Source organism: Gambusia affinis, linkage group LG19, assembly GCF_019740435.1.
Source record: "Gambusia affinis linkage group LG19, SWU_Gaff_1.0, whole genome shotgun sequence".
NCBI classification, from domain to species: domain Eukaryota; kingdom Metazoa; phylum Chordata; class Actinopteri; order Cyprinodontiformes; family Poeciliidae; genus Gambusia; species Gambusia affinis.
In genome coordinates this window covers 19,231,322-19,256,202 of record NC_057886.1, presented here as the reverse complement: position 1 = coordinate 19,256,202, position 24,881 = coordinate 19,231,322, and the positions used below count along the sequence as shown (strand labels likewise).

Here is a 24,881-nt window from a genome sequence, read left to right as displayed (position 1 = left end):
ATTTGTCAATTGTCCATGTCTTAAAAATAACACAGAGCTGCTAAATAAGTGTGAAATAAAAAGTCTTACACTAAAAAATAAATAAATAAAAAGGAAAAGTTGAGAACCTGGTGTTAAGGGAGTGTTTTTTTGCTTAGTTTTTATATGGGAGAAGCAAGAGCAGCAGCACATCAAAAGCAGCAGCTGTTTGTTGTCCCTGAGAGGATTGGGGTTTTCTCCTGCTTTGTCTTTAAGCTGGCCATTTGTTTTAAGTTCTTAGCAACCAGAGGCAGAGATCTGGCCCTGCGCCCGTTCCCGGGATCCAACCCGTTGCTGCTCTGGGAGGTTTGAATCATGTGCAACAGCTGCTGTCCTTCAATTACAAATAGTTTGCAGATGATGTCTCTGAAACCTTTATGCTTAACTATAGAGGAACAGAGGAAGGTGTTACTTCTCTAAAAAGAGCTTAGACAGGGCAAGTAATGGAAAATGTCCTGTCAAGCATATGTTGTAATTCAGGACAAATACAAATATTTCTTCCTTGCACACATTAGCTAATAAACATTCAATTATTTTGCCTCCAGATAAGACAGGACCAGGAGACAACAGTATGTGATTTTTATAGCATCATAATAGATAAATGCAATAGATAATTTGACTTTGAAACATTTACTTTAGCAGAAGTATAGAGTAACAATGTGGAATATTCAAAGTGCTTTATGCGCAGAATGTTCTACATTTTTGCTGTTCTGCTCTGTAAAGAGAACAATCAGTTGATAGGTGAACTGCCAGTTTTGAAACCCCAACTTTTTAAAATCGCGTTGTACCTCCCTAACATCAACTGACGCCTATCATCTCCAGGTGCCATATTCCTTTTCTTTCTTCCTCAAAAACAAGTTGTTTGTTTTTTTTTTTTCGTTTTTTTTGCAGGACAATTGCAGCGGAGGTCAGAAAACAAGTGACCAGAGACTATGGCTCACCTCAGCTGTCTAAGAAACGAGGAGGAGCTCATCACCCTGTAAGTCAGCCTGTAATTAACATGCCAGTTTAACAGGCTGGCATTTTTTAACAACCTCTAAAACTGTTAAATATTTTTGTTTTTGAATTACTTTGTACATGTAAATAAAGTAAAGATTGGGTTCATGGGAGGTTTGTTTTGGGAATTACCTTTTGAATATCAAGGATGCTTCTTTAGATTTCTGCGGATACAAAAGGAAAACATTGGTTCTTTAATTTTTTTAATCTTTATGAGAGCTGCTCAAAGGTAATTACCCTAAGGTAGCATTGGTTAAAAACCCAAGAAGATTCATTTAAATTTTTTAATTGCCCAGACAATTAAATTCTGTTAACACAGACAGAATGTACACATTTCCACACAAAAACTATCTTGGTTATATATATATTTTTTACTCCTAAAGATTAAAATCAACATTTGAAAAGGACATTGTTGTATTTACTGAGATTGTCTTATTTTTAAACTTGCTTAATCTGAGACATTTTTGACAAGAAAAAGCATAAAAGGAAGAACGCTACAAGGGGGAAATCTTTTTTCCACTGCAACGTATTTGTTTTTTCAAAACTCCTGCTTGAACGAAGTCAGCCAATGACTCGAGTCAATCTCTGCTGATGTAGGCTCTACACACACAGCGCCTCACAACACAGACAGAGGCCTCTCCTCACACACAGAACATCAGCAGAAAAAATAGCTGTTCAACATGCATTCATAAAGATTATTCAAGAATGGATTATAATAGTTAACTAATTGAGATTTCTTGTGATGGCTTTAAAATATATAAGAATGATTTTCCTTGTTGTTTTTTTTTTTTTTTACATTTAATTGGGGAACAATATTTATGTATTACTAACTTATGTACATTTTAAGTTTAGTCAGATGTGTTCTAACCCTCCCCCCTAACAAGAGAAGACAAGACAGCCAAATGACGATTATTGTTTTGTCTTGATGATGATGTCTTAGCGATGGTTAAGTAACCGTGGCCTGATGTTCTCTGACAGTTGCCCCTGACGGAGGTGGTTGAACCAGTGGACTTTGAAGAATATGTGAGCAGTCACGCTCCTGGGGTTGAGGCTGGCCCCCTCAGACAGCTGATGGAGTTTCCCCAGGATGACCTGGAGCTCCTCCCGCTGGACAAAGAGTGCACTACACTGGAGCCGCCTCTCCCTGAGGAGGAGTAAGTCAGAGGGGCTGCTTCGACTTCACAGCTCATTATGTTATCTACAAATCCTCTTCTGATCTATACATTACTGCACAAGCAGCAGCATCTAGTTCACTGTAAAGGGAGACAGCAATTACTAGAGAGAAGAAGAAAACCTTTCTCTTTTACACTATGTGAACATAAATAATAAAGGCATCCATTGTTCAATTATTCAAGTGTTTTTCTATGCAGCTCACTAGATCCCAGAGTGAGGGATGCCCTGGCTGTCTACACAGATGACTGGCTTGTCATACATAGAAAGTAAGTGTCAGTTTCATCGACTGCTGTCGTGGGCACGCTATCACCGTTTCAACATTTTGATTTTCTCCTCCAGATTTCAACACTACAGCACCACTTACACCCCTCAAAACTCTGAGCGACAGAGAGAGAGGCAGCGAGGGCTGGTCAAACAGACCTTTGAACTGGATGAGGCTGCTGCGCACGATCGCCAGGACGACCAGGTAGTTGGTTGTGTTGAAAGCATTTACTGTTTTAAACACTCAGATGCAATTTCAGTCAGTTTTAGGGTCATAAGCGAGGTAAAGCGTTGCTGGAAGTTTAAAAGGAAGGTTTACTTCCTCTTAAGCTTCCATCATCTCATCCCCGGATGAGGAGATTAACATGATAGTCTGCCACTATAAACGGCTAAGGGCAATGTAAGCTGTTTACAACTCAGCATCCATAATGGATAAGTGGCTCTAGCTGTTCCCTTATCAATTACTCATGCTTCTTAGGAATTCAAATATTTGGGTGACCTAGCAAGTGGAGTCTTTAGCATTACTTTGCAGCTGTTCTGATGAAGGAAGGGGGAAGTAATGTCCTCTCCTGCCTGTGTGTTCCTTAGGATGACTCGAAGCGGAGGTCGGTTAGCCTCGATGAGACCCCCCGAGGCAGCTGGGCCTCCAGCATCTTTGACCTGAAGAACTCCTCCCCTGATGTGTTGCTCCCGTCTGTGCTAGAGCGGACAGCTGCAGAGGATATGGACCGGAACAACACGGAGGCACGGTCTCAGGAGCGCCACAGTGACCTGCTGGGCCTCTACCCTCCCCCTGATGAGGTTTGTGTGAAAATAGCTGCTAACATTTATCTGAAAACCCATGTATTAATCACCTACACATAATGTATAGTGTTTTATCAAGTACAAGGTTTATCTTTTTGGGATGCGTTCAACTCAGACAAAATTAATGCTTTTATTTGATGTACAAAATCAATTTGAGATGATAAATATAAGCTAGTTGACCTTTTCTTTCCTCAATATTTTATTGTTTTTTTCTTTTTTCTCTCTCGATCCGTGTCTCTTTATGTCTGCGTACAGATAGCTGTTCGTCTGCCATGACATTACCACATCGTCTGTTTAAATGTTATCATGGTCTGTAGATTCTTTTTTTTTTTCTTCGTGTGGCAGGATGAAGCAGTGGAGAGATGTTCTCTATCTGAGGTGCCCAAAGAACACTGCGGCCAGAGGATTATGGTCAAGTGTTTGTCACTAAAGTAAGAAACATAACGCCTAGTGTTTATGACCTCATTCTTTCTTTTAGTGGCCAAATTAGATCAAAACTTTCTTAGTGTGATTTTCATGTGACAGTAAATTCATATTATAATTTTTTTTTTTCAGATTTGAGATTGAAATTGAGCCAATATTTGGATCACTTGCTCTTTATGACGTTAAGGAAAAGAAAAAGGTAAATGTCTTTTCTTTTTCTTTTTTTTTTTGCAAGTGTTTCCACAGTCAATAAAGCTGAGTAAGGCCACTTAGTAATTCTGAGCTTATGTTTGACTAATTGAGTTTCCCTTCCGTCTAAAAGGTTTAAGTGAGTTTTATTTTGTTAAGATCACTTGGGCAAAACTCAATTAAATTCCTCTGACGTAGATTTCCATTATCATCTCTCCATGCCCCCTCCTTCCCTGTTTCCCATTTATTTTTTCCCTTGACAGATCTCAGAGAATTTTTACTTCGACCTTAACTCGGATCAGATGAAAGGACTGCTGAAACCTCACACACCTCACATAGTTATATCCACGCTGGCTCGTTCTGCTATTTTCTCCATCACATACCCTTCTCCAGATATCTTCTTGGTCATTAAGGTACAGAAAGTTAATTTCAATCAAATTAAAATGTCATGATTAGAGCACCCCATGTATATTTTGCACATTTAATAATAGTTTTTCACAATCCAAAATTATTTCCAGTAATTCAGCCTGTTAATGTTTATGTAAAATGTCATATTGAACAACAATTTCTGGGGAATTGACATTTATTTAGTCCCCTTTTAGCTATTTTTGTGGCTAAAAATCTTGCAAAGATGCATCACATCAGGTAAAATTAGAAATTTGTTGCTTGGCATTTTGAAGAATGCCTACACCTCACTTATTTAGCTTGTTGATCTCTACATGGAAGTTGTAGTGAAGACCACAATTAAATCAAAAGAGCTTCCTCAGAAGAACTGTAGCATCTTATCAGTTTTGCAAAGGATTTAATTAATCTTAGTCTCAAAAATAATTTGAGGTCAGCCATTTCCTCTGTCTAGGAATAGGCTTCTAGTAGATGACATTCATTTTGAGATGCTAAAAGACGCAAACATTTTATCATAAAGTGAACTACATTTGAGCTCTGGCTGCCATTGATATGAAATTATATCTGTGCGCACAGAAAGAGACTGCTCAAGTTTAAATTTTATGGCAGGTGAGCAAAGAGGAAGTTTTCTCTCAAACTATGAAGGTCAGTGAAGAGATTAAAGAGCAGCACTTTAGTAATAATGTTCTTTAAACAGGTGAGTGTAAAATAAAATTTTTTGGACAACCAGAACACAGAACGGATTTGGTGTGAGCCAAATATGAGACACCTCATATCCACTGTGAAGCATAATATGAGTGTCATGCATCAAGGATACTTTGCTGCAGCACTGCTGGGTCAGCTCATCATCATAAAATCCACTACGAGTTTTTCAAAGGATCTGATGCTTAAAGAAGCAAATGGACGACATGCAGAAGCAGAAATTAGTCCTGCAACATGACAGTGACTCAAAACTTACCAGGGAATTCACCAAGTATTGGCTGAAAACTAAGACATGAAGTAGAATGGCCAACCTAAAGGTCAAAAATGTTGTTAGATCAGGTGAAATGTCCCTCAGATCAATGCCAGAGACTAGTACTTGGCAGCAAGAATCATGTCACTGATGTTATTTAAACTACAGGGCTACATGCTAGCTATTAGAGATAAGAGTATGCTAACTTTTTTCTTAAACTCAGCAATTTTTAAATCAGTTGTTTAGTTAGAGCAATGTAATTTTTGTGTATAAATGCAGTAAATTACTGTGCTTTGACATGTGTAAATATCCAAATAATTAATTTTTAGAGAGGTGTCCTAATTTTTGTGAAATGTGAAAAATAATAGTTCTTTTGTTAACAATCCTGCATATAAAATTTGTTTCAGCTTGAAAAAGTTCTTCAGCAGGGAGACATTGGTGAATGCTGTGAACCCTACATGGTCATGAAAGAGTCAGACTCCTCAAAGGTAACGGAGTCAAAGTGTGATGCTGTTGCAATGTATTACATTGGACGCTATGAAAGTTGAGCCAGAAATATTACTCAATTCCGTCTGGTTGATTTTGCAGTGTCCACTGTCATATTTAGTTTGCTAAATCTTTGGCTGTTGCAGAAAGGTCTTGGCAGTTCAGTGTCCTTTGATCTCATTTTGATCTCTTGTTGCTCCACCGCAGCACAAGGAGAAGCTGGAGAAGCTCCGCCTCCAGGCAGAGCAGGCATGCTCTCGTCTTGGACGTTTCCGCATGCCTTTTGCCTGGACAGCCATTCACCTCCTCAACATCGTCAGCAGCGTTGGCGGTCTCGATCGGTCTGACCCAGACTCTGACTCTGGTACTGAATGCCCCTCTATCCCCAGTGCCACCTCTAATTCCCGCATGTGCACAACCTTTAGCATTCTACAAATATTTTTAGATATTTACATGTTTTGTAAATCACTTTTGGCAGAACGAAAGAGCCACGGGACCTGGAATGAGAGAAAGAAGAAGGGGTTTGAGAGGATGAGTGTTGGGGAGGAGATGTGTAACTTTGCCACTTTCCGCCCAGCAACGCTCACCGTCACCAACTTCTTTAAACAGGTCAGACTCAATGCAACAGTATTATCTGGGTATTAGCTGGTAAAAACATACAGGCTGACATTTAAATACACTAAAGATGAGCCCAAAATTATTCACACCCCTGGCAGATTTAAATTAAGAATTATTCCCATTCAGCCAAGGCAGAAATTTCTCAAAACAAAGTAAAAGAAAGTTCAATTTTAATTGATAAAATTATCATTACAGCTATTGAACCTTTCTTAAAACTGCTAACTCACTCTTTTTGGCATTCCTGTTTGTTTTGGCAATTTATCTTTGAAGACGAGGTCCAAGTTTTTAAGGAGGAAAGGCCTCGTTGCCATAACCCTAATCTTTATCTTGCTCCACAGATTTACTATCAGAATCAAATCAGAACTCTAACAGGACCAGACCAAAGCATTGTTATTCCAAATTTTTTTTTGCAAGGAACACGTTGGTAGAAATAAAAGATTAGCTTGAACTTCAGTCTTAATTTTACAAAAATCTTGTGTTTTTGTTTTTCTCTATTCTTTTAGTCTATATCTTTTTTTTCTCCCTTTATGTCTAGTTTGGCTCATTAAAAGCATGGAATCATAAAACAACACAGATTCTCTAGGTTTTTTCAGTTTTATGTGTGATTATTTTTGAAAAATTCTAAAACCATAACTTGCCAATATTATGATTTGATTGATTTTATACAATATTGGATTAACATTTGTTTGACCCTCCTGTTATGTTCGTTTCTGAGGCACAGCAATAATGTTCATGGGTCAATTTGACCTGGGGAGTGTTTAATCATGCAATAGTGTCAGAAACCAAAAAATTCCTTCAAAACATTTTTGTATCTGAATCAATATTTGTGCAATGATGTTTTTTTATTTCTCACAAATAAAGGATCAATGACGACAACCTACTCATTTACTCATTTGGTCATAAAAATGGAATTTACATTTTTTATGTCCACTGAAAAAACCCTATGAACAAAAATAACAATAATTTCCTTGAAATTAATCTTTTGTAAAAAAAAAAAAAAAAAATTATATTACATTTTGATTTCTTTTCAATGGGTGATCTTTATAATTGAACTTGAGACACATATACTGTTCAGGGTCAAATTGACCCGCTGATTAAAATCAAGACAAATGAGTCATGCAGAGAGTATTTATGTTTCCCCCCACTTCTAATGAGTGTCCACTCAGTGTGGGTGGAGTTTATCCACGGGAACAGAAAAAATTCTCATCAAAAGTTGTATGAACACCTGTTTTCTCACAGTTTCCTAGTGAAGAAAAGAGAATAGTGAGAAAGTGGGCTTGCATGTATGTGTATGTGTGTGTGTGGTGAAATATGGTTCATAGCTGCAAGGAAACGTATAGAATTGGACATTTTTTGATCTTTTTTACCCTTTAACTTGACTGCTGGGTCAATTGACCCGAACAGTATCTATGTAAAAAGTAGAGGCAGGGGAGTTGCAAATGTGTAAAATTAATAAGTTTTCAATTTATAAGTAGAATGCACCTATTCAAACAAATAGAAAAAGTTTCATGCAAAAAATGCTTCCAAGTATTTAAATAAAAATTAACTGTAAAATGGGTCAATTTGACCCCAACATATTGGGGTTAATCTGTGCTGTGATGGGTCACCAGATAAACTATGATAAATAGTTCAATTTTTGTTTGTTGTGCAAACAAAAACTGAATACATCATGAATTAATACTTGACTTTGAACTTTTTTGTTAAAAGTATTATTTGTGTTTTAAAAAATAATCTGCTGTAATATTAATTTCTCCATATTCAAGTTGAAATTGTATTTATTAAGAAACTGGATGAAGAAACCTTTTTTTTTTTACTATATTTTTTTTTGTTAAAGATGCAGCATCATTCTGCTGCTAGAGTGAAATGAAGAAGCTGTTCCATCTCCAGTCTAATCTTTCAGTCTTGGTTTCCTGACACAACAGAGCTAGAATTCACTACTGATATTTATTAACTCGTTGTCCTCCCCTCTTTCTTCCCTCCTCTGTCAGTGTGCTGCATTAGCAATACCGAGGGCTAGATAACATGCTGCAGCAGTTAATAAAAACAAATGTTGCTTCTATAAAATAAAGAGGCAGCTTTAAATACTTTTTTGGACTTTTGAGGAAATAATTTTGTTATTTTCTGAATTTAAAACCTGATTGTATCCCTTTTTTACCCTATTTTTTTCTGTGTGCTAATCAAGGAGGGGGATAGACTGAGTGATGAGGACCTCTACAAGTTTTTGGCAGACATGCGCCGGCCGTCCTCTGTTCTGCGGAGGCTGAGGCCTGTCACTGGTAACTCTGATGTACTTTAATGTGCCAGTTTGCATGAAAAGATTTAAGAGAGTTTTTAAAAAAAAATTATTATTATTGTTAATTTGATGTCTTGTTGTGCTTCGTGTGTCCCTCAGCTCAGTTGAAAATCGACATTTCTCCAGCACCGGACTCACCACATTACTGCCTCTCACCAGAACTCCTTCACGTGAAACCTTATCCGGACTTGCGCGTCCGGCCCACCAAAGAGGTGCTGGAGTTCCCTGCTCGTAATGTGTACACGCCGCACACCACGTACAGGTGGGCATTTACCATTAAAGACATATGTGCAAGCGGTGGCTTGACCTCTTGTATTGAACAAGCACAAGTTCAGCCACTCATTGCATGCATGCTTCTTCCTGAGTGATTATTGATTGATTTGACTTTTCTTTTTTTTTTTTTTTTTTAGCAAAAAGATAAAAAAAAATTCTTCTAATATGTTCAAAACTTAGACAAATTCACAAAAAAAGAACCAGGATTTTTTTTTAGGGTTTATTTATTTACAAATAACAAAGAAACATGTATAATTTAACTTCATTTTAACTTAATTTCTATTAAAAAAGTTGCTAACATGAACTAATATTCATATATAGGAATAATGGAGTGCAGTAACGATGAGGAGTTGATGGATTTTTTTCTTATTCAATGAACTGATGAGTCCTGAATGAGCTATGGCATAGTTTCACTCTGAAAGAAACACAGAAACGAACATTTTTAATTCAAATAAACAAATAGAATAAGTTCTTCATATGAAATGTGTTGAATAAGCAAGTTACCATCTTTTGCAGTTTGGAAAGCTGCTCATCTTGAGTCTCAATATCCTTTTTCTGGTTCTTGTTCCAGGTCTGTAAACCTTTCAAGATTTGGAGATGCACCTCTGCTTTATTCTTAAGAAAAAAAAAAATATAGATGTTTAAATGTGATGAAAATAAGGAAATAAAATAAAATTTACAGTTTGACAGTGAATGAGTTGAGTTTTCAGATTTACCTGCAGCTCCTTGAGGCTGTTTGGTGCAACGTTGTTGAGGTACATCTCCAGGTGTTGAACTTTTGCCCTCAGTTCCTCCTCGTCCTTCTCTATGCTGTTCAGCCAGTCTTTTGTGATATGGGTCTGAGCCTGTTGTTTTGCCATTTGTTCCTGTGAAAATAAGGATTTAGCCTTGTTATTCTCTGTAACAGCAGTTTCTATATAAACTAGATCCACCTTACTAAGAGTCTAAATTACATTTTTCTATAAGTCGCTGAATAAAATAGGTGCTTTACATTGTTGAACTTTGCTTTAACTGTCTAACTCTTTTAGTCTTCCCTAGCTTCTGTATTTTATATCTGCATAATCTGAACTGTAATTGTGCGACTATTCAGCTTCACACATGGAATCCGGTGTTTACGTTTATCCCTGGTCCTACCTGCAGCAGCTGGACGATTACTTTTGTCTGTTGCTCCACTTCTGCAGCCTGTTCAGTCTGCTGCCCCAGCCGTTGGAGGGTTTCTTCATGACTCTTCATAGTCTTGCTGATTCTCTCTATCTTTGCCTCAGTGGTTTCAAAGACGTAGTTGAGCGACTCGCTCAGCTGTATGACTCCAAACATGAGCACGTTTACTTCCTCCTGAGGCGCAACCTTGCCCTCCATGCTGCCCGTCTTCCTGATGGGGCCGGCAAGGACCACTCCGAAACCCCCAACTAAACACATGAAATACAGGCTCCAGCTCATTTTAATAGGGGCTTTCTTTTTTTCTTAAACCCACTTCCTCCAAAATACTTACATGCAAGTTAAAAGATGAAAACTGTAAGAGGAGAATATCTATCTCCCTTTCAACCAGAATTTCATCTGAATTTTCAGGCCTGCTGCTGCGCCTTTTATAGGAACTGGACACGCAGCACTGTGGTGAAACATTAGCTCGTTTGTGGTTCGATCCCAAGTTTAGTTTCACGGCCTTGGTCTCTGTGACCTTCTCTTAAAGCTTAACCAAAGAGAGTCTAATTTTGTCGTTTAGGTCATGCACTATTGCACCATGCATATGATGTATGGAAGAGATGTACTTGAAGCTACAAATGCAAACATTTGTAGCATTAAAATAAGTGGTATTACGTTTATACTGTGGTAATCTTTCTCCTAGTAGCCTAACATCTAATTTACATCAGATGTTTCAAAATATGAACAGTAGTAACCTGTGTGTGTTTAACTTGGACAGAAGTTGGTGACATGAGTGAGAATACGGTGATGGGTCAAACGTCGCTCACGTACGCACAGGACTCTCATTCTCTAAGAGGATCATACTTTCTGAATCTTGTAAAAAATTTGTAGGTTGTAAAATGCCTTGTAGATATATTGATATCACATTGAAATCACAATCTTTAATGTATTTTATCAGAATTTTAGAGCTAGACTGAATTATATTCACAGATGTTCCCAACCAAAGGGACTGAGCTGATCTGAACTTATCTCAAGACTTAAAGAAGGAATTGTAACAAAAGGTTCTGCTGCCACTGGAGTATTGACTCCAATGGCATAAATACAAACAAAATGTATACCACTCTTATAAGTCCTAAAACATATAGAAAAATTTTATATATTTTTTTACTTTCACTTCACAGTCACTCACTGCTTTGTGTTGGTGTGTCACAAAATCCCAATATGACAACCCGAAGTTTATGATTGTAACATGACAAAATGTAAAAAAAAGTTCATTAGGTATGAATTCCTTTAGAAGACACTCTATATGCTTTTCCTAATGACAATATAACAAAAGCGAGGAACTTTATTTCGGTTTTACCTTCACAGATTTATTTCTGTATTAAATTGTCTCCCTCTGCTTGTTCCTCATGTCTCAGAAACCTGCTCTATGTGTACCCGCAAAGTCTGAACTTCAGCAGCCGCCAGGGCTCAGTCAGGAACATTGCTGTGAAAGTTCAGTTTATGGCAGGTGAAGATCCCAGCCAAGCTTTACCGGTGAGTCCCGTTCAAAGACGAACATAATTGTTGTATCCTAAAAAAATTTATTTGAAAAAATTGCTCAAGACAAAGATATCCACTTAAAACTAATTTTTAGTTGGATGTCTAATTTATTGGCAACAAGAACATTAAATTATAATATAGAGTTTATTCTAGGTTTGCTTGTTTTTTTTTTAAGTGGATCTTTGACGTGAGTGCAGCAGGTTAAATAGCTTCTTCTATAAACCTGCATGCAATAATAGAGCTGGTAATTTAAAACGAGTGCTCCATGTTAGTGGTTGAAAATGACCTTCACACTGGGCCTTTTTGACCAGGTCATCTTCGGAAAGTCAAGTTGTGCCGAGTTCATGAAAGAGGCATACACTCCCATCATCTATCATAACAAGTAAGGCTCTTTCGCTCTTTTACCCTCTCTCTGTTCAGCTCTCTTGAACATTAACTCTTGCTCATAAGGTCCCCTGAGTTCTATGAGGAGATGAAGATGAAGATTCCTGCCAATCTGACAGACAACCATCATCTGCTGTTCACCTTCTACCACATCAGCTGCCAACCCAAGCAGAACACTCCTCTGGAGACCCCGGTGGGCTACACTGTGAGTTTAACACTTTCACCCACATGTTAACTTGTTTGGCAGCTCTTTTTGTACTCTCGCCTTTTGGGAGAGATCACATGTCTTTCCGCCCGCAGTGGATACCTTTGATGCAGCACGGCCGACTGCGCACCGGCTCCTTCAGTCTTCCTGTGTCTGTGGAAAAGCCTCCACCCAGCTACTCGGTGCTCACCCCTGATGTGAGTTTGTCTGCCAACAGCAATTCCTTTGTGACGTCACGGTGCGCTGTTAAATGAGTCGAATTTCAATGTGTGGCAGGTTCAGCTTCCAGGCATGAAGTGGGTGGATAATCACAAAGGAGTTTTCAATGTCGAGGTGACAGCAACCTCCTCTGTTCACACTCAGGTACATAAAAATGTTTATTTAACTGAGGGTTAAGCTTACCAGTTTGCTTTTCTCTCAGACTCATAAAATCTTTAATGTAGGACTGAAACAATCAATCACCATGAATCGAATATTGAAGGAATTATCTACTTAGTAATCGATTGATCGTAACTGGAGTATACAGACTCAAAAAAATGCCATTTGGTGACAGAACAACACACTCAGAGCAGTAATTATGCCAAAGCAAGAAAAATAAGTATGTTTTCCACTTAAGATAAAGAAATAATAAACTTTTTCTGTAAATATGTTCTACCCAGACCTGCTAGTAACCTAATTTTAGCGTTCCCTGGTTCAAATTTGGTTAAAAATAAATAAATAAAAATTAATCTCCTCTAAGCATCTTTTGCTATCCAATTATTAATTGGGTAATCCAAAAAATTAAAAAATTCCTCAGTAACTTTTACATTTGTGTTTAGGGCTGCAAACGTCTGTAATTTGATTCTTATATGGATTTAAAAAGACTAAATATTGCCTTAAATGTCTGCTGGATTTCTGTGTTTGTTCTAACAAATATAAATCTGTGTTTGACTGGCTCTACCCTTCAGGATGCACACCTGGATAAGTTCTTTACTCTGGTGTATGTCCTCGAGGAGTACTCCTTCCCGTTCCGACTGAAGGATGTGATTATTACCGAAGCAAACATGGAAGGCGAGCTGAAGGCCAGCATCTCAGCGCTGAGAGGATCTCAGCTGGATATTTGTGTCAGATTTTTGCATCAGCTACTCAACAAGCTCATTCAGCTAATTGTGTACCCGCCAGTCATTGCAGGCCAAATTGGTGAGTGTTTTTTTTATTAGTTCTAATCAAGGAGTGCTGATGGGATATTTTTTAAAAGGGTAAACTTGTGGATTATTTTTTAATAAATTCCCATGTGTCATTTAAATCTGCTTGCCTCCTAGATCCATGGTTCTGTGCTCTGTAGTGGTTTAAATCGGTGTTGGTTAATAGCGTTGAGGTTTTTTTTTTTTGAAGATTTTAAAAGTTTTAAACTTTAAACAGTTTTTTCACTTTTTTACCTGTCCAGTCACTATGCTCACCATGACAGCAAGACAATCTCTCACTTAAAAACGGCATAGATTTGTCTGTCAAGTAACAAATAATCACCAAATCATTCCTCTGTTTGCCAGATTCTTTTTTATGTAGCATTATTAAACTGTATTGAATAAAGTTTAATAAAGCAGTGACTCTTACAACCTATCCAACCCAGTTTTCTGATCGATCACTGATCTACAAAAAGCCTGGCTCCCCAAGTCCAGTTTTGGCCGACCTAACATATGCATACAGACAGAAACATTTCTCTCAGGCATATTTCACTGGATAATTAGTTGCATATTTTAACACTTTCTTTACACTGTAGAGAGACACAGGCTGTTTTCACTTTCAAAGTTTCAAACGTGTAATTATTCAGCTATAAAACAAAAAAGAAATGTGTACAGTTTTAGAGTTTAGCACATTAATCTAAATTTAAAGTTAGAGATTATTTAAAATCTTTTTGATTTTCTAAATTATCATTAAGATTATTTCTACAAAGGACTTTGTCATATTTTGACAAGAATTCAGATAAAACATCTTCTGCATATGAGATTATTTTGGCCAGACCTAAAAGGACCAGCTTGGACATTTTAAAAAGACCTGGAGAAAAGCAGCTCTTATAGATGATAAGGTCATTTGATGTGTTGATGTGCTCTACATTTAAAAACTCTTTTATAAAATCAGCCTTTTTTGTGTTAAAAGTAGAGCTTAACATTTGCCAGCTTTTGTTATAGATTAAATTTTCACAGGAAATTTAGGGCAGAGACAGTACAATTTCCACTTTAAAATGAGTATATTATTATTACTTACTGATTTGTATATTATGTTTTAACAAACAATCTAGTTTATCTATTGAGTTTAAGAACATTTTATGGCTGTATGATGTGTATTTCAGAGTGATGAGGCTCAAAACTCAAAAAAGAACATATTTTTCTTTAAAAAGAATAAAAATCATTTCAATAGAAAAGTCTTGTTTCTTGTCATTTATACCTGTGTTTTAATTTGCTTTTTTTCTCGTATCTTTTTTTGACCTGTAGTGAACCTCGGCCGGGCTGCTTTTGAAGCCATGGCACTGTTGGTTAACCAGATCCACAAAAACCTGGAGGGAAACCAAGACCAGCACGGTCGCAACAACCTGTTGGCGTCTTATGTCTATTACGTTTTCCGCCTGCCCACCGCTGAACCTGTCATGCCTCCAGCAGGTGAGCAACCAGTCAGAACTGACTGTTTATGCAACTTTGCAAAAGCCCTTTCAGCCATTTGTATGTTTCATATCTTTGTGCGTTTAATTTTCCTCCTAAAAAGCAGGCGCCCATCCCTATGAGATGCCGGTGCAGTATGCTACCTTATCCAGGGCGACAGGCCGCCCGAGCAGCCTGCATCTGTCCCGGTCAAAGAGCATCAGCAACTCCAACCCCGACCTGGCCAGCACGCCGATTTCCCCGGATGAGGAAGTCCAAAGGATCATAGGAAGCAAGGTGAGTTAATATTCTCCATATTATGCTGAGAGTCTTTATTTTATGTCTTTATTAGAGCCACTGTGCTGTTCTTCACATTTTTCATAATTTTATGTTGATTTAATTATAGTGTCTTAACTCTTCACAGCAGATTCATTAGACTCAAGTCGACTGAGAACTGTTCCAGTAATTAATCACTGCTTAATCGTTACAATTACTTTTGTCTTTTGTTTCTGTTGGCTCCTCCAGTTTTTCTTCCCTCCCTGCTTTTCCCCTTTATTGCGCCTTTGAGCTTAATTTTTGTTTCTTCCTGATTTTCAACCTGAAATAAAATCCTGTGTGATAATTAGCCTCCCTTTGCTCACTGTGTCCTTGCCTCTTGCCACTCTGTGTGTGTTTGGGTGTGTGTTTCTTTGGGTGCTCATGGCAGGGCATTGACCGCTCCCACTCCTGGGTAAACTCTGCTTATGCCCCTGGGGCCTCCAGATCTGTGCTACGCCGGAACCCCAACTCCAGCTGCGAGCTCAAGCAGGTGCCAAATCCTTCCTTCTTCCTCTTCATGTCCACCTTCATTGCTCACAGCCCCCGATCAGCTCCTCGATTTTTTTTCTTATCCAATTTCTCAGAGGTTGCTTTTTTCTCTGCATGGACTCATTCTCTGCAAATCTCATCCTACTGCTATTTTTTTTTAAACTACATTTCCTTGATCATTTCCAAAACATTTTCTCCCCGCTGTCCTAACGAGCGCCTAATTGACAGAAGCTCATCCTGGAGCTCGTTAGATTTCCTTTCAGCCTCATCAGAGTTCGTAAAAAGAACTCCCTCCACCTGCCCGTTTTCATTCACCCATTTTCACGTCGCTGTCCTCATGTCTGTGTTCACCTCACCACCACCTCATGTCAGGCAAGCGACCACAGCTGCAATCGCATGTCTGCCTTTCTGGACAGTGTGGCCTTGTTAACTGTTCCCACCAGACCGATTACGAAGAAGGTAAAACAAAAGTGGCATCTAATGTAAACAAAACATTCACATTCTTCCCTAAATCATACCCACATTTTTTGTATTTTTAAAACTTAAGATTTTTAGAATGCACATTGTTTGCGTTTTCTTCTTGTTATTTGTGTTTTAAATGTAGTTGCATTTACAAAATATTCATATCTGACAAAAAAGTGAAAGCGACATCTCATTGTTTCCTCCTGTGAGCTAAAACCTGCTGTGTTGGTTCACGTCTAGTTGCTCCACGAGGAGCTGGCGCTGCAGTGGGTGGTCAGCACCAGCGCAGTGAGGGAAGCAACGCTGCAGCAGGCTTGGTTCTTCTTCCAACTGATGGTCAGTATTTCTGTGAATTTTATTGGTCCATATAATTCTTATGCATCCAAAGCAAACACAGTCAAATCACAACTTTTAAATTAGGAAAAAGCTGTTTTTGTTTAAGAGTTTATTTCCTTTTCTTTCTTCAGACCAAGAGCATGGCTCATCACTTATTCCTGACCTCTAAAGTGGATTCTCCCAGGCGACAGCGCTTCCCAGACCGCTTTGTTGACGACATTGCAGCACTCGTGTGTGCCATCAGTGCAGACGTTGCAAGCAGACATCACAAGGTAAATGTGTGCAATAAAGACAAAATGATCTGCTGTCTGGGTTTTTAATAACACTAAGTTAAAATACGTGAGGTGAATTCTAGGTGGGGGAAGAGCTGAATTCTGGAATATTAATCTAAGGAAAAAGAATATGCAAAAGCAAGAGGAATTGCTACAAGTTTAAAAAGATAGTGAAGCAGATCATTTTAAAGGAGCAAGATCAGGGAGGGGTGAGCCAACACACACAGGCATATCCAGAACTGGGGCTAAAACTGCAACTTGACTTATTTTAAGCCACTTCTGAACCAGAGATAACACTAAGGCAACTCTACTGATATGTAGAACTTCTCTTTTCAAATCAAAGTACATATATCATTTAATTCAGAAATGAATGTTCCTGAGTCTGAAGAAAGAGTGGAAAAGCCCATAATTCTATTTGCTTGAGGTCCAGTGAGAAATCACCACAGTCAGTAATGGTTTTGGGAGCTTTTGGCTTTGTTTTATATAATGTTTATGGGCACCACATTCTTCTGACAGAACATTTTACATCATTTCATGCTTCCATCATCTTCCTCAGCACGGTCAAAAATAAGATCACACCAAACTTTCAACATCTGTTGCAGTTATTTAAGGCCCAACCACACAGTGTATAAATCATACAGTAGGCTTAAAATTCTATAATAAAATCCTTTTCATTGGTTCTATATAACATATTTACATTTTCTGAGAAAGGGAATTTTGGATTTCTTGTTGCTATAAGCCACATTCATCCAAAGTAAGTATGAAATGTCTCACTCAATTTTTTATCTAAATGTTTACTGCCGACTTTTCAATTGAATTACTGAAATAAATGAACTTTTTGTTGAAGCTCACATTTGTTGAAATGCACCTGTAAACTCTCTTCTTGTTATTGATCCCCTCAGGATGTGGAGGTTGTGGAGAGGCTGAACAACAGTCTGGCCTTCTTCCTTAATGATCTGCTGTCTCTGATGGACCGGGGTTTTGTCTTCAACCTCATTCGCTCCTACTACAAACAGGTTTCTATTGATCTCCTAATAATTTTCCCGTAGCTTCAGACGACCCAGTTCTGCTCTCGCTTTTCAATGTCTTGCGCTCAATGAATATGTGTTTAACAGATCGCTAACAAGCTCCACACGACACAAAATTCCAGCTCTCTGAATGCCTTAAGGATGGACTTTATGCGTATTGTGTGCAGCCATGAGCATTATGTCATCCTCAACTTGCCCTGCTCAACTCTGAGCCCTCCAGCATCCCCCTCCCCTTCTACATCATCCACCACTTCACAGGTACTCAAGTAGGCTCCAAAGTGTAGATGTTTTTTGTACTTTTACATTTATGAATCTCAGTTTTAAAAGTTTCTGTTTTCCTATTTACAAAATTGTATTCACAGAGTTTATATTATCTTATTAATATCTGTTTTGTTTGGCAGAGCTCAGCATTTTCAGGCATGGTGCAAGACCAGGGTGTGGCCACCATGTTTGAGATGTCGGTCCCTTTCCGCCAGCAGCACTTCCTGTCTGGCCTGCTGCTCACTGAACTCGCTCTCATTCTTGATCCTGATGGTGAAGGGTAGGTTCTTAATATTTTCTATATACAGTGCCTTTCAAAAGTATTCATCCTCATAAACATGTTCACATTTGTCACATTACAACCTTGTACTTTTGTTGAGATTTGTATTTTTAGTCAGTCCCAGTGGCGCCACATTCAGTGAGGATTGAAACAGAGGTGGATCATGAACTCTTGTTGTCTGCAGGGTTTTCTTCCTTCATAAAAAGGCCATCTGTGCCATTCACTCGCTGCTGTGCAGCCATGATGCGGACCCTCGTTACCAGGACCCTCAGGTTAGGGCGCATGTTGCTCAGCTCTACCTGCCCCTGCTGCCCATTGTCATGGAGTCGCTGCCTCAGCTCCACGATTTCTGTGGTCAGTGGAATGTTTTGTGGGCCATTTGAAAAAGAAAAAAAAAATCTTTTATTTCTGAAACACTACATGCCTCAGAGTCCTTTTCATCTTTTAGATTCCTCGCTTTCTCGCGCTCGCCTGTCCTCTGCCTACTTTGAAGACACTGACCCAGACAGTGGCAACATTATCAGCCAGTCTGTTGCCATGGCGATTGCTGGCTCCCCTTTACCACATGCCAAAGCCAACCCATTTGCTCTCCCCTCTGTGGTAAGTGATAATGGCAATGGTCAGCCTGTTCTCCTGGGCCGTACAGACTGATGGGTCGAAGGTCGGCTGCCGTGTAGACAGTCAGCTCCTTCACGCTCTATTTTTGTCCTTTTTCTTCTTTTCTGAAGCGGATCCCAAGACTTGCTCTTGAGTTTCTGTTTTTGTCCATTTTCCACCAGGCCGGGCGCCAGAGCAGCTCTCTGTCTGCCGAATGCAGCCGGACTCTGCTGGTGTGCTTCCTGTGGGTGCTGAAAAACGCAGACGCGTCTCTCCTGGAGCGCTGGGTGTTGGACTTATCTGTCCTGCAGATCAACCGCTTGTTGGATCTACTTCATCTGTGTGTGTCCTGTTTTGAATACAAGGTAAAGTAATGAGTATAGATAGCCTATTGGTGTGTGTAAGCATTTCATTACTATTCATTTAACACACGGAAATGGAAATCTAATATATTTCTGCACCAGTTATCTGAACCCTCACTGTCATAAATGCCTACATCCAGTTTAAATACTTTTGGATAAGATGCTAGTGTTTATGCATTGGGCTGTCTTATTTATTGCAGAATTAAAAACAAGACATATAGTTACCTTCTTATTTATAAAACTGTACATGGTAAGATTTCCAGCTAAACATTTGCTCTCACAGCTTGAAAAATAATGTTAGAGCAGAGCTTAGAGGAACAACATGGGCAACTTCAACTTCAACTTTCTTATGGTAGCTAGAAAATTTGGAATCAAAATTCAGAAACTCTGTTTTCTTGTTGACACATTCAGATTGGTGTGTGAGGCTATAAAGTGGTGTGTTTTTTAGTGTGCATTAACATAATCGTGATGCTAATTTATCCCCCCAAAAAATTGTAAATGTGTCATTTTTATTAGGCTTATCTTACAAATTTTTAAAATAAATCTTTCTTGATTTGTTATTTTTGCCAGTTTTGTATACTTTCTAAATATATTTTTGTTTTATGTCCCTTTAGTGTGCTGCTGACATTTTCTGACAAACTTTTCTTGCAGGGGAGGAAAGCACTGGAAAGAATAAACAGCCTGACATTTAAAAAGTCTCAGGACATGAAAGCTCGGTTGGAGGAAGCCATTCTGGGAACTATAGGGGCTCGTCAAGAGATGGTCCGCCGCTGCAGAGGTGAGGAGCGTGAAAATATGATGGTTCATGATTTGTCCACAGGTGTTAAAATCTCACAAATTCACCTTTTTTTGTTATTGTAACAGAAAGGAGTCCTTATGGTAGCCAGGAAAATGTCAGGTGGAAAAAGAATGTCACCCACTGGAGACAAAATACAGACAGAGTTGATAAGTATGTCAATTACAGTGTTGAAGTTGGTAGTGAATAAGCTTCTCTGATGCTTTGCTGTGTGATACACTGATGAACGCTGAATAAACTTACAGGAGTAAGGCTGAGATGGAGCAGGAGTCTGTGGTGGATGGAAACTTAGCTACTGAGGTATCCCTCATAGTACTGGACACACTGGAAATTATAGTGAAGGTAACACTAAACGTTTTCTTTTTTCTGTCATATTTAGTTGCCTTTTTATTTTATTAAGTTTCAGCTTGTCGTGTCTCTGTCCTCCTTCAGACTGTGGTTGCCTCTGAACTGAAGGAGAGCGTTCTCGGTGGAGTCCTGAGAGTGATTCTTCACAGCATGGCAGGCAACCAGAGCGCCCTCTTTCTGCAGCATTGCTTTACTACACAGAGAGCACTGGTTTACAAGGTGAGAAACCAGTGCCTTTTCAGGACTTAAACTACAACTACTTCAACAGAACACAAACGCATTCCTGCTTTTTTTTTAAATTTAATCATTTATTTTAAGCGCATTAAATCATTTTCAATGCTTCAGCTGGCACCTCAGTGTAAATAGTAAATTGAGTTAACTGAAGTCGTATTTTTGAGCAGTTTCCAGAGATGCTGTTTGAAGAGGACACTGAGCTTTGTGCAGACCTTTGTTTGCGTCTCCTCCGTCACTGCAGCAGCAGCGTCGGCTCCGTCAGGAGCCAGGCCTCCGCCTCTCTTTATCTCCTCATGAGGCAGAACTTTGAGATTGGAAATGTAAGTTTATCACCGTTTTAATTTATTCCCTCAAATGCCTTTCATTGTTCCTGTACCAACATCTCAGTTAAACAGAAATACATATGCATTGCATGTGGAATATAATGTTGTTATTTACAACTTGCCTCTTTCTCTCTGGTCTTGCATCAGAACTTTGCACGAGTGAAGATGCAAGTCACCATGTCTCTGTCCTCTTTGGTGGGAACATCGCAGAACTTCAACGAAGAACATCTTCGTCGGTCACTAAAGACAATTTTGACATATGCTGAGGAGGACCTAGAGCTGCGTGACACGCCTTTCCCAGAGCAGGTAGTTTACACGTAACCCTTTTTTTAAAGCTGTCTTCAAATTGAAAGGGCGTGATGATAAATGTTGGTGGGTGTTTTGTTTTTTTTTGTTTTTTTTTCAAAACTACAGGTCCAGGATCTGGTGTTCAACCTGCACATGATTCTTACCGACACTGTAAAAATGAAAGAGCATCAGGAGGACCCTGAAATGCTCATTGACCTGATGTACAGGTATTGGGAAAACCAAGAATGAGTTAAAATGGTGAAGAAAAACAAAGAAAAATCCTTCCTTTGTTTTCTGTTTTAGGATCGCCAAAGGCTACCAGAACTCACCTGACCTGCGCCTCACGTGGCTGCAGAACATGGCAGGAAAACACTCTGAGAGAGGAAACCACGCAGAGGCGGCCCACTGCCTCGTTCACAGCGCAGCGCTGGTGGCAGAGTACCTCAACATGCTGGAGGACTGCCGCTACCTGCCCATCGGTTGTGTAACATTTCAGGTGATCAGTTATGCTCTTTATAATGTACAGACCCTGATTCAAGTTTTTATTTCTCTGGGTGTTTGTTGTATTACAATTGTAATGTGTCTTATTGGGATTTAATTTGTTAGACCAAAACAAAACACACATAATTATGAAGTTGAAGGCAAATGATCATGGATTTAAAAATTTCGTACAGATAAAAATCTGAAATGTGGTGCATGTTTGGACCAGTTTATACTGAGTTTATACTTGGTTGAACCAACTTCTGCTATATTTGCTCTTTGAAGTGTTTTGGTGTGTTTCCTTACCAGATTTGTATACCTTTAGATTTGTTTGTTTTTCTTTGCAGAAGAGCTCAAACTCATGTTGGTTGGAGAGCATCTGTAAACATATATTTTCAAGCATCATATCAGATTCTAACCTGGACTTTGGTCTAGATTTTGATTGAGCCATTCTAACACATTTATACACTTATATCTAAGGTTATCCTTCTATCTCTTACTGTATGTTTAATTTTCTCTCTCTTGCTGGAAGGTGTCTCCAGTCTTTAGCAGCTTCTATCAGGTTTTCTTCCTGGACTGCCATGTATTTAGTTCCTTTCATCCTCTGCTCATCTGTGACAGACTGTAAAACAAAAGCATCCCATTTGTTTCCGTAGGAATGATTTGTAAAGGATAATGTACAGTAATAGTCATCATTTATCCTAAGATTTAATCAAACACAAACTCTATTTACTAGTGACTTCAAAAGGCAGCTGGATTTTTGATGTGACTCTTCTCTATTTTCTCACAGAATATCTCATCCAACGTGTTAGAGGAGTCGGCAGTTTCAGATGACGTTCTGTCCCCTGAGGAGGAAGGCATTTGTGCTGGGAAGTATTTCAGTGAGGTCGGCCTAGTGGGCCTCCTGGAGCAAGCAGCTGCCTCTTTTAACATGGTACGACTCACATTCTCTGGCTCCATGACAACAGACTGCATGGGGTCAGACAGCTCAAGGTTACAGCACTGTATACTGAAATAAACATAGTTGATTAAGCCATAATAGAAGATGCTGTGATGCGTTTTCTTCAAACCACAGGCTGCCATGTATGAAGCTATAAACGAAGTGTACAAGATTCTGTTACCCATCCACGAAGCCAACAGAGACTTCAAAAAGCTGGCCACTGTCCACGGGAAGCTGCAGGAGGCCTTCAACAAAGTCTACAACCAAGTTAGTTGACTTTCAGATAAATAAAAAAAATCCTCCAAACAATAAGAATGCACCTGATCCCTGTATCTTATGTTGTTTTCTTTTTCACTTTTCAATGTTTCTAGAGTTCAGGATGGGAGGTAACAAATTAATTTCAGTAATTAAATACAGTAATTTAAACATTAAACAACTAATTTTAAGTTTAACAATGTTTTCCTTCTTCTTATAACTTGCTTTTGTGCTGCTGTGGACGCCACATTACTGGTGAGTGTGAGAAAACTTTCATTATTTAACTTAGTTGAACTCTGTTTTTATCAGCTTTTAGATTGCATTCCTTTGTGCTTCATGGCCCTATCTCAAATGTCATGTCACTGCCTCTTCAGTTTCATTTTGTTATTTTGCTTCTCCGTTTCTAAAAGAATTGAATTATCTGAATGTTTTTTGTATCCTGTCTGCAGTCTATAGAGAATGTTTGGGACATATTTCCGAGTTGGTTTCTATGGCTGCCACTTTGGAGATTTGGATGAGCAGGAGTTTGTCTACAAGGAGCCTTCAATCACCAAATTAGCTGAAATCTCCCACAGGCTTGAGGCAAGTTGATTTATTACTATCCTAATAAAAGTGTCACTAGAGATTTATGAGAAACCTCAAGATGAAACTCTTTGTTGTGTAGGAGTTCTACTCAGAAAGGTTTGAGGATGACGTGGTTGAAATTGTCAAGGACTCTAGTCCAGTCGACAAAAGTAAACTGGATCCCAACAAGGTAACCTAATGTGAACATTTATTATGAATAAAAAAAGTAGATATTTTTGAAAAAAATGAACTGCTTTTCCAGGCCTACCTCCAGATTACCTACGTCGAGCCTTACTTTGACACATACGAGTTGAAAGAAAGAATCACCTACTTTGACAAGAACTACAACCTGCGAACCTTCATGTACTGCACTCCCTTCACTCTGGACGGCCGGGCACACGGCGACCTGCATGAGCAATACAAACGCAAAACGATCCTGACAACGTCTCATGCCTTCCCTTACATAAAGACACGCGTCAACATCATCCACAAGGAGGAGGTAGATATCTGCAGGAAAATGGAGCAGATGCTGCATTTTGCAACAACTGCTTTAGTTAAGGTTTTTTGTTGTTATTTCTCCAGATTATCCTTGTTCCAGTGGAGGTGGCGATTGAAGACATGCAGAAGAAGACGCAGGAGCTCGCCTATGCCACAAATCAAGACCCGGCGGACCCTAAGATGCTTCAAATGGTGCTGCAGGGGTGTGTGGGAACCACTGTCAACCAGGTGCCTGACTTTAAAAAAAATTTTTTTAACTATATTGTTTAAAATGTCACAAAGCAAACCTCCTCTGAAGTATTAAGCCGCTTTAAATCTGGCCTAAAGTCTGGTTCAGTCTTTAGACATTCCTCTGCCAATATGTAACAGTTTCTCCCCCTCACAGGGTCCCCTTGAGGTGGCGCAGGTCTTTCTCTCCGACATTCCAGAGGACCCAAAGCTGTTTCGCCATCACAACAAACTGCGGCTTTGCTTTAAAGACTTCACCAAGAGGTGACGACACGCTCCACACCTCAGACTCCAGACCGCTGTGTAACCAAGAAAAATAAATCCTGGCCGTCGGCCTCTCCTCTGCTATTTGTGATGCAGGTGTGAGGACGCCCTGAAGAAGAATAAGAGCCTTATTGGGCCAGACCAGAAAGAGTACCACCGAGAGCTGGAGAGGAACTACCACAAACTAAAAGAAGCTCTGGGTCCTCTCATCACCCGCAAAATCCCCCAGCTGTACAGACCCCTGCCCGTGCAGACTGTGCAAACACAACGGTAATTTGAGATGTTAACAGATGCGCGGGGGTTCACAGAATGAGCTCATGCTGCTTCTTAAACTGTAACAATGGAGCAACATGAAACCACATTTCATCACAATTACAGTGGCTTTGACTTTTTCACATTATTTTGTGCTACATTCACAAACGTTCATGTATTATTAGGATTTTATGTGTCAGGCAAATACAAAGCAATGGAAGCAATGTTG

The 24,881-nt window shown here is 39.1% G+C and overlaps 2 protein-coding genes across 8 annotated transcripts in view; one reads left to right on the top strand and one right to left on the bottom strand.

The window, feature by feature from the left end:
• LOC122821533 (dedicator of cytokinesis protein 7-like) overlaps positions 1-24,881 on the top strand; it is a 28,173-nt gene that overhangs the window by 1,053 nt on the left and 2,239 nt on the right. Inside the window, exons 2-49 of one of the 6 annotated variants that reach the window (XM_044099535.1) lie at positions 910-997; positions 1,993-2,168; positions 2,385-2,453; positions 2,527-2,653; positions 3,037-3,249; positions 3,598-3,683; positions 3,808-3,874; positions 4,128-4,277; positions 5,626-5,706; positions 5,912-6,068; positions 6,183-6,313; positions 8,505-8,598; positions 8,715-8,877; positions 11,450-11,567; positions 11,885-11,955; positions 12,024-12,162; positions 12,258-12,359; positions 12,439-12,525; positions 13,110-13,341; positions 14,634-14,798; positions 14,905-15,074; positions 15,484-15,585; positions 15,957-16,043; positions 16,287-16,382; positions 16,514-16,654; positions 17,557-17,670; positions 17,770-17,940; positions 18,084-18,223; positions 18,408-18,577; positions 18,672-18,823; positions 19,003-19,185; positions 19,834-19,960; positions 20,047-20,131; positions 20,224-20,320; positions 20,411-20,545; positions 20,728-20,880; positions 21,031-21,189; positions 21,298-21,398; positions 21,475-21,667; positions 22,442-22,585; positions 22,727-22,858; positions 22,963-22,977; positions 23,303-23,428; positions 23,511-23,600; positions 23,673-23,909; positions 23,993-24,136; positions 24,294-24,400; positions 24,497-24,670. In XM_044099535.1, coding sequence (XP_043955470.1) covers positions 910-997; positions 1,993-2,168; positions 2,385-2,453; positions 2,527-2,653; positions 3,037-3,249; positions 3,598-3,683; positions 3,808-3,874; positions 4,128-4,277; positions 5,626-5,706; positions 5,912-6,068; positions 6,183-6,313; positions 8,505-8,598; positions 8,715-8,877; positions 11,450-11,567; positions 11,885-11,955; positions 12,024-12,162; positions 12,258-12,359; positions 12,439-12,525; positions 13,110-13,341; positions 14,634-14,798; positions 14,905-15,074; positions 15,484-15,585; positions 15,957-16,043; positions 16,287-16,382; positions 16,514-16,654; positions 17,557-17,670; positions 17,770-17,940; positions 18,084-18,223; positions 18,408-18,577; positions 18,672-18,823; positions 19,003-19,185; positions 19,834-19,960; positions 20,047-20,131; positions 20,224-20,320; positions 20,411-20,545; positions 20,728-20,880; positions 21,031-21,189; positions 21,298-21,398; positions 21,475-21,667; positions 22,442-22,585; positions 22,727-22,858; positions 22,963-22,977; positions 23,303-23,428; positions 23,511-23,600; positions 23,673-23,909; positions 23,993-24,136; positions 24,294-24,400; positions 24,497-24,670 — 6,261 coding nt within the window. Of the gene's footprint in view, positions 1-909; positions 998-1,992; positions 2,169-2,384; positions 2,454-2,526; positions 2,654-3,036; positions 3,250-3,597; positions 3,684-3,807; positions 3,875-4,127; positions 4,278-5,625; positions 5,707-5,911; positions 6,069-6,182; positions 6,314-8,504; positions 8,599-8,714; positions 8,878-11,449; positions 11,568-11,884; positions 11,956-12,023; positions 12,163-12,257; positions 12,360-12,438; positions 12,526-13,109; positions 13,342-14,633; positions 14,799-14,901; positions 15,075-15,483; positions 15,586-15,956; positions 16,044-16,286; positions 16,383-16,513; positions 16,655-17,556; positions 17,671-17,769; positions 17,941-18,083; positions 18,224-18,407; positions 18,578-18,671; positions 18,824-19,002; positions 19,186-19,833; positions 19,961-20,046; positions 20,132-20,223; positions 20,321-20,410; positions 20,546-20,727; positions 20,881-21,030; positions 21,190-21,297; positions 21,399-21,474; positions 21,668-22,441; positions 22,586-22,726; positions 22,859-22,962; positions 22,978-23,302; positions 23,429-23,510; positions 23,601-23,672; positions 23,910-23,992; positions 24,137-24,293; positions 24,401-24,496; positions 24,671-24,881 lie in introns of all 6 variants that reach the window. The other 5 variants (XM_044099534.1, XM_044099538.1, XM_044099537.1 and 2 more) reach the window with 5 other exon arrangements.
• On the bottom strand, positions 9,094-10,452 carry angptl8 (angiopoietin like 8). 2 transcript variants are annotated; one of them, XM_044099541.1, is made up of 4 exons: positions 10,023-10,452; positions 9,605-9,754; positions 9,393-9,503; positions 9,094-9,303 (listed from the first exon to the last, which is right to left on the bottom strand). In XM_044099541.1, the coding sequence occupies exons 1-4, from the start codon at positions 10,326-10,328 to the stop codon at positions 9,286-9,288; spliced, it is 585 nt and encodes a 194-aa protein (XP_043955476.1). In that variant the 5' UTR covers positions 10,329-10,452; the 3' UTR covers positions 9,094-9,285. The 2 variants fall into 2 exon arrangements, with proteins under 2 accessions (XP_043955476.1, XP_043955475.1); XM_044099540.1 differs by having other exon boundaries at positions 9,108-9,503.

Excerpts from the sequence above, each read along its gene's own strand:
- angptl8 (XM_044099540.1), bottom strand. The coding sequence starts at position 10,328 with ATGAGCTGGAGCCTGTATTTCATGTGTTTAGTTGGGGGTTTCGGAGTG. Across the intron at positions 9,755-10,022 it reads TAATCGTCCAGCTGCTGCAG|GAACAAATGGCAAAACAACA; the intron begins GTAGGACCAGGG and ends TTATTTTCACAG. Across the intron at positions 9,504-9,604 it reads ACAGCCTCAAGGAGCTGCAG|AATAAAGCAGAGGTGCATCT; the intron begins GTAAATCTGAAA and ends TTTTTTCTTAAG.